General features: G+C 38.6%; 1 protein-coding gene across 1 annotated transcript in view; it reads right to left on the reverse strand.

The window, feature by feature from the left end:
• The window catches only part of LOC122549508 (regulator of G-protein signaling 22-like), a 119,433-nt gene that overhangs the window by 99,425 nt on the left and 7,249 nt on the right, over window positions 1-12,759 (reverse strand). The window contains exons 4-5 of the mRNA XM_043689367.1: window positions 6,098-6,263; window positions 4,964-5,158 (exon numbers count right to left, since the gene is read on the reverse strand). Coding sequence (XP_043545302.1) covers window positions 4,964-5,158; window positions 6,098-6,263 — 361 coding nt within the window. The remainder of the gene's footprint in view (window positions 1-4,963; window positions 5,159-6,097; window positions 6,264-12,759) is intronic.

Below are 12,759 nucleotides of genomic sequence, written 5' to 3' on the forward strand. Positions count from 1 at the left end.
AGGTTGAAAGAAAGCATTCCTGGGGTGGGTGGGGCTTTTGATGATGTTGGCAGCCTTTCTGTGGCAAAGAGAAGTGCAAGTGGAGTCTGTGGATGGAAAGTTGGTCTGGGCCGTGCACATGACTTTCTGGAGCTTCTTGGTCATGGCCACAACACTTGCCATACCAGACCATTATGAACCTAGATAGAACGCTTTCTATGGTGCATCTTGAAAAGTTGGTGAGGGTCCTTATGAACATGCTGAATTTCCTAAGCAGAGGCTTTGTTGTCTCTTCTTGACTATTGCATCTACATGGGAGGCCCAGGACAGATTGTTGGTTATTCTCATTCCTAGGAACTTGATGCTCTTGAGCTTCTCCACCTTAGCTCCAATGGTGTAGATCGGGGCGTGCCCTCCTCCTTTCTTCCTGAAATCATTGACCAGTTTTTTTTTGTTTTGCTGACATTGAGAGAGATCGTTGTCATTACACCATGACACCAAGCACTCTACCTCCTTCCTGTATTCTAATGCATTGTTTGATATCTGGCTTACCATGGTGGTGTCATTAGCAAACTTGCAGATAGCATTTTTATAGAATTTGGCAACATGAATGTACAAGGTGTACAGTAGGGGGCTGAGTATCCTTGCTGGGCACTAGTGTTGAGGATTATCGTGGACGAGGCTTATCATGGCATAGATTATAAAAGCAGGGCAAGTTATGCTGAAGCTGTATAAAACTTTAGTTAGGCTATTGTTAGAGTACTGTGTGCAAATCTGTTACCACTCTATAAGAAAGATATAATTGCACTGGAAGGGATGCAGAAGAGATTCACCAGGATATGGCCTGGGTTAGAGCATTTTAGATACAAAAAGAGGTTAGAGAGGCTTAAGTTGTTTTCTTTAGAGTCAAAAAGACTGAGGGAAAATCTGTTTGAGGTGAATAAGATTATGAGGAGCATGAATTGTGTGGATTGGAAGCAGTTGTTTCCCCTTAGGTCAGTAATGAGGGGGTAAATTTAAAGGTGAAGGGCAAGAGGTTTAAAGTGGATTTTGCAAAAATGTTTTCCACACAGAGGGTGATGGAATTAGGAATGCACTGCCTGGGAGGGTCTTAAAGGCAGGTAACCTCACAACCTTTAAAAGGTATCTGGAGGAGCATTTGAACTGTCATAATATTCAAGGCTTTGGGCCAAGTGCTAGAAAATGGGATTAGTGTTGACAGCCAGTGCAAAGATTTACTGAAACTCACCAGAGTCAATACATTGAGAGCACAGCAGAAATGCCTGTCCAATGAAATTGGAAGCTTGGAAAGTCATTCAAGAATGAACCTGCTGTTTTCCTTCTGCTGAAAACTGCTTGTGCTCGCACTGAGTGTGCTTTCACTAATCATTGCTAATGTTTCATAAAGTCATCGCTACACATCTTTGATCTTACTCACCAGGATCTGCACTGCCCTCGATGCAGCTTGGGAGCAGTTTATACAACTCTACTGTGAACTTCTGAAGATGAACAGGAGGAGCCGCAATTCCAAAAGCAATTTGTTATGATGTTATGATCCCAGCTGACTGGACAAGTCACATCCCAAAGTAAAACCTTGTTTTATAGACCCCAGAAACTTCAAGATGTCTAAAAGTCTCTTTCATCTTGCACTAGTCACAACTTCCATACCTCTTTATTCCACAAGAGTTAGTGGGTAACTCCTGGAAGATGAATAAGGCAATTGATGACATCTGAAAGGAATTTAGCTGCCAATAATAATGGAGAAGTACAAGCAGACCTTGTCCAGAATCACACTGTAAAGAGGACTAGAGTTGAAAAAGAAACAAATTGAGGACCATTCTGCATCCGCAGAAATGGATGGAGGGGAAGCAGAGGAAGATTAATGAAAATGACAAGGAACGTGCCGTTATCATGGTGCCTGCAATAGCCCACATGATTGCCAGAGAGACCTGAAGTAAGATCCTAAGATATAGAAGCAGAAATTAGGCCATTCAGCCCAATGAGTCGGCTCTACCATTCAATCATGGCTGATAAGTTTGTCAACCTCATTCCCCACTTTCTTCCCATAACCCTGGATCCCCTTGATACTCAAGAACCTATCTATCTCAGTCGTAAATATACTCAATGACCTGACCTCCGCAACCTTCTGTGGCAATGAATTCCAGAAAGTCACCAAACTCTGGCTAAAGAAGTTTCTCCAAATCTAAGTTCAAAAAGGTCTTCCCTTCCCTCTTAGGCTATGCCCTTGGGTCCTAGTCTCTCCTACCAATGGAGGCATCTTTCCAACATCTACTCTGTCAGGCCATTCAGTATTTTGTATGTTTCAATTAGATCCCCCCTCATCCTTCTAGACTTCATTGAATATAAACCCAGAGTCCTCAAACATTTCTCATATGTTAAGCTTTTCATTCCTGGGATCATTCTCGTGAATCTCCTTTGAACATGCTCCAGGGCCAGTACATCCTTCCTGAGAAATGGGGCCCAAAACTGCTCACAATATCCCAGAGCTTTATACAATCTCAGAAGTACATCCCTGCTTTTATAGTCAAGTCTTTTCGAAATAAATGCCATCATTGCATTTGCCTTCCTAACTACTGACTCAACCTGTAAGTTTATCTTGAGAGAATCCTGGACTAGAACTCCCAAGTCTCTTTGCACTTCTGACTTCTGAATTTTCTCCATATTTAGAAAATAGTCCATGCCCCTATTCTTCCCACCAAAGTACATGACCTCACACTTTCTCTCGTTGTACTCCATCTGTCACTTCTTTGCCCATCCTCCTAACCTGTCTAAATCCTTCTGAACGAATTCAGGCACAATTCAAATAACTAAAGACTGTGAAGATAAATGCCAAACAATACACCACACACTCCAAAATTGCAATTATTCCCATAATCAGATCCCTCTAACTCATTCACACCCTTTGCTTATCTTTCATTTTGATTATATGACTCTCCTGCAAGCTAATGCCCACCTTGAAGACAAATGATATCAATACAAAGTTAATCTTGAAATAAAAGATGAAGGAAGAAGATGACCAATATTACTTGAATAGCAAGTAATTGGGAAGGCAACTGAAATGTTGGCCTTTATTCCAGAAAGAATTAATAGAGTTTAAAATTAGGGAAGATTTGTTGAAATTATACAAGGCACGAGCCAGACCACAGCTGGAAATATTGTGAACAGCTCTGTTTCCATTCTCTAAAGTTATACTTAAATACAGTAATGGAAGTATCCAAGAATACTCGCGAGGTTGATGTGGGATATGGAGGGGTTGTCTTATGAGGACCACTTGAGTAGGTTGAATCAGTACTCACCATGACCTGCAAGTTCACCTCCAAGTCACAGGTCATCGCAACACAAGCTATGTCACTGTTTCATCACTGTTCCTGGGACAAAATCCTGGAATTCCCTTTCTAACAGCATTGTGAACTTACCAGACATGGACTGCAGCAATTCAAGAAGGGGGCTGACCATCTAACCACAAAGACAATAGGGATGGGCAATAAATACTGGCAACTAGTGATGTCTGCATCGCATGAATGCATGAAAAATATACTTTAAAAAAGGATTGAAAGCACTTGGTATCAAGAAATCAGAGTATATATTTCTGCAAGGACTACGGAAAAATCTACTTAGCAGTTCGATTATGGCATCCTTTCCCATCTGCACAAAATTTGCACTCTCATTAAATTCCCAGCTTTTGCACTCTCTAGATTCAATTTGTGATCATCTGAATATCAGTAAATACTGTTTATTTCATTCAAATTTCTGAGTCACACCCAAGTTACAATATGATGATTCAGATTCTTGAAGGCAATTATTAGCATCTATTGAATCCAGGCAAACACCTTTAGCTCATTCTGGATCAGTGGTGCTGGAAGAGCACAGCAATTCAGGCAGCATCGGACGAGCAGCAAAATCGACGTTTCGGGCAAAAGCCCTTCATCAGGAATAAAGGCAGAGAGCCTGAAGCATGGAGAGATAAGCTAGAGGAGGGTGGGGGTGGGGAGAAAGTAGCATAGAGTACAATAGGTGAGTGGGGGAGGAGATGAAGGTGAAGAGCTTCAGGGCAGAGGAAATGACCTGGGAGTTGCAGTGGGAGAGGGACTCCCTGAGATTCTTGTAGAAAGAGGAGGAAAACTTCTTCAAGGCAGGCATCCTTGCAAGAGGATTCGCAGTAGGGTTAAAATCAACAAGGTAAAAACAATGACTGCAGATGCTGGAAACCAGATTCTGGATCAATGGTGCTGGAAGAGCACAGCAATTCAGGCAGCATCCGATGAGCAGCAAAATCGACGTTTCGGGCAAAAGCCTTTGCTGCTCGTCGGATGCAGCCTGACCTGCTGTGCTTTTCCAGCACCACTCTAATCTTGACAGCTTACTGCAATGGGCTTGCAATTTCTGCAAATCAGCTTGCAGTTTCTTTCACAATTTATAAGTTTGAAATTAAGTTCATATGTTAAACTGGATTTCAATTTGAAATGTACAGACCAACATTTATCCAAGGCTTTCTTACTTTCACTAAATTCTCAATGTTTGCACCCCATGATGTACTCATTTTACAAGCACTGCATACCTCGCCTTATTTTACCCTATGTCTGTCATGATCCTACCTCATATTATTCGATTACTCAGATGCCAGAATGAATTCTGGCTGGATGATGTTTTGTTTCATTTTAATGAGGTGGTCTCTCACTGTAAGCTGCATCTATTAAATGATAGCTAAGAAATTTCAAAAGGTTTGAAGTTCTGAGGAAGGGTCACTGGACCCAAAACAGTAACTCTGATTTCTCTCCATAGATTGTGCCAGACCTCCTGAACTGTTTCAGTTACTTCTGTTTTTTGTTTAAAAAAATTAAAGATGCATTATTACAACAAGCTATTGCTAAAAATGAAATTAATGTTTTATTAAATCGCCATGGAAATTATATATTTCACCTTTTTGAATGAAATTCAGCAAGTTCTGTCTAAGAATGCTTACGCAACTCTTTTTGTAAAGGGTCATAAAAATAGTTATCTTACTGGATAGTTCCCTTTCTAAAGTTTGCAATGAAGCTGTTGATGATGGTACAGATGTCTCAATAGCAAAGATAGGCTTGCGTTCTGACTGGATGACAATCAGTGGAATGTCTTCTTTAGCTTCTGTGAACAACGCTTTAGTTTGGGTAACAGAAGCCTGCCAAAGCAAATTTGTTATATTGTTAATTACTTAAAATTTATGCTCTACAGCATGTTAGTTGATTGTGCATTCAGCTCATAATATACATTCTGAGGTATTTAAGGCAACAGCAGAATTGCAACTGAAAAAGCATGTTGTAAGGATCTCTCTCTCTTTGTTTACTGTTTCGTGAAGTCTTTAAAGTTATTAACACTCTGCTTCTTCACTCGAAATATCAATTAAGACATTTTGTACTTCGTTAATCTTTTTTATCTGTCCATCTTCACTGATTCTTTCATTTTTTCCAAGCTATTATTTCTGGGACAGATACAAATTACTGTGGACAATGATCTGGCTCAAGAACATAAGATGTAAAGAAGCTGATGGAGTAACTGCTTAGCATCAAGATAATAGACGAGAAGCAAACTGCTTATAAAATGCTGTCAGCCTGTTGTAACACATCAGTTCTTTGTTAAAGCAAGCAGATCTTCATTAAAAGAAATCAGTTCTTTCTTAATGCAATCAGTTCTTTGTTAAGACTGTGAATCCAGACACACAGCACAGCTTTTTATCTGGAAGAAGCAAAATGGTATGTAAACTGCTGTAATTTTGGAAGGCCCCTCTACCAACTATGTAAATCCTCCACCATACACCCACGAGATACTTAATATTTTTAAATGCATAAGTAACCAACTTTGTTCAAACTACATTAAAATCCAAAATACGTATCTATTTTAAATTGAACCCTTTACTTGAAAACTGAGACATTACAACCTTAAATTTTCAAATTTAAATTTTACTTTCTCATTTTGCTTTACTCTGTATCATGCTATCTGTGCAATATTAAATAGTACAATACTGCTCTACTGTTATTTTAATAGATTTAAAATAGAACAAGACATAATGACACTACCGGTATAATAGTCCCTCTGTAATCTGACACCAGTTTGCCGTTACCTGTCCAAAGCAGATGTACAATTCTTTCATGGCAAGGTCAGTTTTGTCTATCATTTTAGAGATGGATTTTTCTTTTGCTCCAATAACCCATGGGTAGTATGAACTGTCTACTTGAAGTGTACCAGTTCCAGTCTGGTGGTCTAACTGAGACAGCAATTTTGCAAGCCTGAAATTGATAATAGGAACAAAATTTCAGTCAAACAGAAGCCTACACAGACGTGTGATTTTTAAAATATTTCATTCATGAGATGTAACTTCAGTACCTTTTTTCCCCATCCACAACCACATTATTACCACTATCCCACCTCCCCTTGGGAGTGAATAGGCTTTATTAAACATAACTACATAAATGCAAGGGTTTTAAATGTAAGAAAGGACATCTTTTGGAACCTCTAGACTTGGGCTTCAGTTCTTTGTGATCTGACATCAATTTGCTGTGGTTTCTGACACAAGCTCAGTAACTATTCTGATTCCTTTCCTTGTTTAGATATTGAACATCAATAAACCAGTTTTTTGGAATACTGCATATGTGCAATTTTACTCTTTCAACATGTGAATAACTTAAATCAGTGATTTACATCAGACTGCAGTTAATCAGATAAAAAGACATTAAATATCACTGACATTTTTATGATTTCTATGAGCTTTGATAATCTCTATTAATATTTAATGAAATATCAATTTTAATATATTCTTAAATTATGAAGACAAAATTTTAAAGCTCCTCAAAATTTCTTATTCATCTGCAGACAACTAAATGATTTTGTTATTGCTTATCATCATTCTTTGGATAACTTTGCATATATCAAAACACAATTATTCGACACTTGAGTTCCCAAGTGTCATATTTGACTCAAAACATTAAATTTGTCTTTGTCTCCACAAAAATTGCCAGATCTGCTGAGTTTCTCCAAAATGTCCAAATTTTCAGCATCTGCTGAAACTGAATGTTTGAAATTGCTTATTTTCTTTTATTGACACTGCTGCTGAGTTGTACAGTAAGCAGCTTCACATTTGTAAGAGAAAATCTAACACTGAGTAAAGATTGATATCTGGTTTCCAGCTCCTTTACCAATTGATAGAAAGAGTGGGGTAGCAGAGAATGGTTACTTAAAGGTGAAGTTAAATGTAAGTTTTTCTTTGAAACACAGAATATTATAATCTGAATAGATTTCATGAAGAATGGTTTAAAACAAACTATCAGAATATGAAGTTAAAAATCACACAACACTAGGTTATAGTCCAACAGGTTTAATTGGAAGCACACTAGCTTTCGGAGCGTCGCTCCTTCATCAGGTGGTAGTGGAGGCTTTTCTTTTGTCACTTTGTCTGTTTGGCAATGTCGTGTAATTGTACTGATATATCCTGAGTGCAGGCTGAGAGTGTGGACTCCAACTGAATTTCAAGGTTGTGGTGCCTGCTGTAGAGTTGGTGCATGAGATAATTGAGGAGTTTATGAGAGGTGCAGTGGCAAAGTCTCTCTGCATAGTCTGTGTTGTAGGTCGACTTAAGTGGGTTTGTGATCTGTAATCCTTTTGGGATCTTTCCTGCTTGCCTGCATTCCTGTAGAAACTTGATGTCTGTGTCAATATGTGCGATCTTCTTGGAGATCCTCTCCACTTTAAGCCGGCAGTTAGTGGTGTCGATAGTAGTCATGATTCGGAGATGCCGGTGTTGGACTGAGGTGTACAAAGTTAAAAATCACACAACACCAGGTGATGAAGGAGCGTCGCTCCGAAAGCTAGTGTGCTTCCAATTAAACCTGTTGGACTATAACGTGGTGTTGTGTGATTTTTAACTTTGTACACTCCAGCCCAACACCGGCATCTCCAAATCACATCAGAATATGATTATCTTCTAATATTCTCAGAGACTAAGTCTATCATCAGAAAAGAAACGAAAGAAATGTTACATTCTGGCCAAGGAAGAACAAGATATGGCCCTTTCTTGCTGCTTCCAAACAAAAGTAAAATCGGAAGCAAAGTATTCTCACAGGAAGACATGTAACATCACAGGATTTGTAATCCAGAACACTATGCTAATATCCGAGGACATGGGTTTTAATTTCACCATGGCAAATTCAATAAAAGAAAGTTGTAGGGAAGTTTAATTGATTGTCGCAAAACCCATCTGGTTCAATAATGCCATCCTTACCTGGTCTGGCCCACATGTGATTCCACACACATGGCAATGTGGCTGACTTTTATCTATCTTCTGGGCAATCAGTTTTGGGCAATAAATGTTGGCCAAGACTGCAACAGCTTCATCCCCTAAATGCATTTTTAAGAATTCTAATGGCTAGAAGCATGATAGTTGGTTACTAAAGGATGTTTAGCTCCTCTATTAGGTTTCATGCATGGCATTTGTGAGAAAAACAATCTAAAGGATAAATACAATGCATATGTCTGAATTTATAGATTTCGAAATACAGGTTATTCAGTGAAGGAATATATCATGAACACTAATAAATGGTATGAAAAATGGTAAAGATTCAATCTGAAATTTCCTTATTAAATGCTTACATTTGAGTTGCTGGATTGTGCTAGTATCATGGAAAGACTCCTGGTCAGTTCAGGGGATCAGTTGGAGGAGGCGTCATCTTCATTGCATTCATCCTGTTTTGTCAATGCAAATCTTCTCTCACCATGGAATCTCATATGCTCCATGCACACCACAGGCACTTTAAATTTTAATTGGAAGTGTACAGGAAAGTGATAAACAAGTAGGAATAGATACACTTCTCACTCTGCCTATTAGGAACTGCATGCCTCAATTAAAATTCAATCTTCAAGTCTGCAGATAGAGTGCATTACAAAAGAGAGGGCCATAAAATCTTGCTGGGGGATGATTAGATTGTGGTTATCCAACATGGTAATCAAATAATTAAAGGTCATTTCTCTCAGTTAAGTGAGATTGATGACTAACTCTCAGAAAATGAACAGGTAATGATAAGGCACTCTGTATACCTCACATGTTTATGTGTTTTGAAATGATCCTCTGAAGGAACAGAATACTATAGATCAGAGGCCGCGGAGTGAAAGGTTGAGAGTTTAAGATGAACTGGATAGAGCTATCACAAATGTCTTGGAGTGGGAATTCAGTGACCTAGAAAGGAAGTGACTATAATAAGAAATGCAAGAAAGCTATTTCAATTTTTAAATATTGGTTGAACGTTCAAGACAATAAACCAAGAAACTAAGCCCATGGACTTACAAAATGGGTAAAAGAATAGAAAATAGAAAAGTACAGTATAAGTTCTAATAATATTTCTGAAAATGATTCTTGCATTAAAATGAGCATGTATCAGAAAACAAGGTTTCAAACACACAAGAAAGTGATTTTACAATACGAGCCCTAAAATAACCAAAACACAGAGAGGTTGCAGCTTAAAACAAATTACATAATGAAAGGGGGCTACAAAACAGGCCCAAAATGGGACTAGAAGCAGAAGTCCTCATGACTGTCAAGCCTTGTTAGCTTCTAATATTTTAGAGGGTAAACGAATAAGAGGCAAAAGAAAAGGGATTTGATAGTTCGAAGAAACCTGAGTGTACTTTGAAAGAGCCAGAAATGTTTAAAGAAAGATCCTTGCAGGGGAAAATTAAGGCTGAAACAAGAGTAATTGCTTGTGGTTATGAAGAATTAAAGGGATATAGATGGTGCAGTGGTTTCTGCCTCAGATGGAGAAGTAATCCTGAATCTTTGACCACAGATGTAGGTGTATAAAACTCATGTTTCTGCAGCACGAAACATTTCAGAGAGGAAAGCTGAAGAAGCAAGATGTGTAAAAGAGGACTGGAAACTAAACGAATATATTTGTTGTTCGAATTATGCCATAAGGTTGTGGCACTTTTCGAAAGATCTGTTTTACTAAACATAGGTTATGTTGAACCAAAATGAGAACCTGAAATGTTCTAAGTATCAACAAGGGAAACTTACTGGCATCTTCATGATGTATATTGATGATTTCTAAAGTGACAGTACTTTGGATTTTGAGAAATATGTTATTGATAAAACTAAAGTGGAATTTATGTCCCTGTATACTTTTTAGAATTGTACCATTATGTTTGTACTGCCTCTCTCAATTCCTTCTGCCAAACCGGATCACCACACACATCTCTGTGTGAACTTTGAAAAACAACTACTTACCACTACACGCTGTTTTCTATTATTAAGACAATTTTTTCAATCCAAGCTGACATGGATCCACTATTCAGTAAGCAACAGCTTTTTGAAGGAACTTTTATGCGGTACTTCAAAAGCTTTCTTAATATTTATATTAATAACAACCATAGCTTTCCCTTCATCATTCAGTGGGTTAATAGTTTTCCTGCAATTGCTGTTACATTTTCAAAAATTATTACTTCTAAAAAATTATCCATCACTGTTGATAAAATTGACCAGGCTTTAGAGGTTAGGAATTTCTTCACACTCTTTCTTAAATAACAATGTCTTAAATAACATATTCGCCACTTTCCAAATCTCTGACGCTTTACAGTTATTGAGAAAATATTGGTAGATAATTGCAATGCCTTCCACTATCTCGAAGCTCACTTCCCTTGGCAAACAAAACTGCAAGTTATTCAGGGTAGACAACCTATACAGTCCATCAGTGCAACCAGTACATCCTGTCTGCAGGTTTCATGCTGCATGGATAATGGAAGCTACAGTGACTGGGTATGGATTTTAGATTAGGGGTGTGCCAGAGTGGACAAGAGAAGGAAGAATGGGGAGTGTGGAGTGTTGGATGAGATTGGTAGATTTGTATTGTGTCTTACACAAAATGTGTGATATACCCCATAAAAGTCATGCTAAAGATGTCATCACAATAGTATGGTGTGTGACCTAATGGTTTCAATCTCTAGTTCAGTGGAACTCATTGCTGAAGAAAGCTATAGACCAGGTCTTGGTGTATTTAAGACAGAGCTAGATAGATTCTTGATTACTAAGGAGATCAAGGGTAACAGAGCGAAGGCAGGAGAATAGGGTTGAGAAATATTTCAGCCATGATTGAATGATGGAACAGACTCAATGGGCTGAATGGCCTAATTTTGCTCCTATATCTTATGGTGGTAGTGAGCTCTGTCCTCTTGCAGCATGACATGCTGAGAGAAATGTGCTACTATACATCTGAATTACTTAATGCTCCCCACTTCCAATCCTACATGCTTAAACTCTGCCCACTCTCACTTACTGCTCATACAAACTGTATTACAGCATGGTTAGTATGTTATTGAAGTCTACTGACTTATTTGAAAAGGCTATTTATTGAGCAAGTTAGCACAGTTACCTTGTGCTTTTGCTCTGGATTGGGCAGATGCCAAAATCAGCTACTTGTCCACTACTACTTAGTCATGTAGACAATCAGCTGATTTTGGCATCTGCCCACCTAACAAACTATAAAGCTCAGCTTGGGGCATGAGTGGGAAGGTGATGAGCTAGCCACCCCCTATTTGCATGGCCACCACTGAAAGCATGTCAAGTGCGGATACATAAAATCTAAACTTTGGTTTTGATCTGTCAAACATTCTTTAGGTAACAATAAATATCATGGAAATCTTTGAAGTCTCCAACTCTAGCACAGATTCTGAGATATTCTTGCAGGATCTCTGGTAGACCACGAATTGTCCATCAGAAGTTTAAACTTTCCAAGCAATTTCCACATGAGTGGCAGTGGGCATCTTCAGTCATGCATCTAGTCTCTGACCATTTTGAGACTGAAATATTTGACTCACTGGGTTACACACAGAAAATAATAGATTGAATGAAGAATTAGAAGATGGAAAGGGAGCCTTGAGAAAGTTTGTTTGGCAACAATCTGTCCCCGATGTTTAACTAAAATCAGACAGTTCCAGGCACAAACCAGCCAGCAACAGGCAAACATGGCTGCAATCTTCAAATCCAGGTTGGATGACTCTGACCCTTCCTGAAACAACATAGTTGAAAACTGCCCTGCTCCATCACTCTTATGTAATGAGAAAATGTTGTCCATGTGGTCAGACAAGACTGAACCACAGGACAGACTAAGGCTGAAAGGGTAGCAAGAACTTATGAAGAACCACCCTCATCCATAAGGTTTAGAAGAGAGGTCTATGGCATGTCTACTCACAGGCCCGTTACCCATGATGAGGTTAAGAAACTTGAAAGAAGAGTTGTGAATAATAATGGATATAAATACCAAAACCCTCCCGATCAGCCCAAACATCTTTAAAACTTCACAACTAGACTTAGAGAACGATGGCCTTAAGCAGGTTGTTCTACCTCTATAATATTAAGATGGACCAAGACATTTAGTTCAAAGACACTTTTGAGAAGGTAGAAGCGAACGTTATGAGGATCTTAAGATAAGAGAATGTTGAATTTTGTGAAGTCCGAACATCAAATAAGGTACCACCGAAAGTCAAGTGTATTTGCAGAGAGGGTCTTTAAGGGATGATGAGGGGCATTATTTTGACTTCAAGTTTCAAAAGCCTCTTTCTGAAAGCACTTGAGCCAATCATCTGCAATGCATTGGACAGTTACAAAATTGTCAGTTTGTCTGGAGGTGTTGTTTCCTCATTCTTATATAATCCATTAGGAGACGTATGATATCTTGTGTCACGCTGCAGAGAAACTATGATAATTCCGTCGAAAGCCAGTTGCCATACTAGAAATGTGGACAA

This window comes from Chiloscyllium plagiosum, chromosome 4, assembly GCF_004010195.1.
Source record: "Chiloscyllium plagiosum isolate BGI_BamShark_2017 chromosome 4, ASM401019v2, whole genome shotgun sequence".
Lineage (NCBI taxonomy): Eukaryota > Metazoa > Chordata > Chondrichthyes > Orectolobiformes > Hemiscylliidae > Chiloscyllium > Chiloscyllium plagiosum.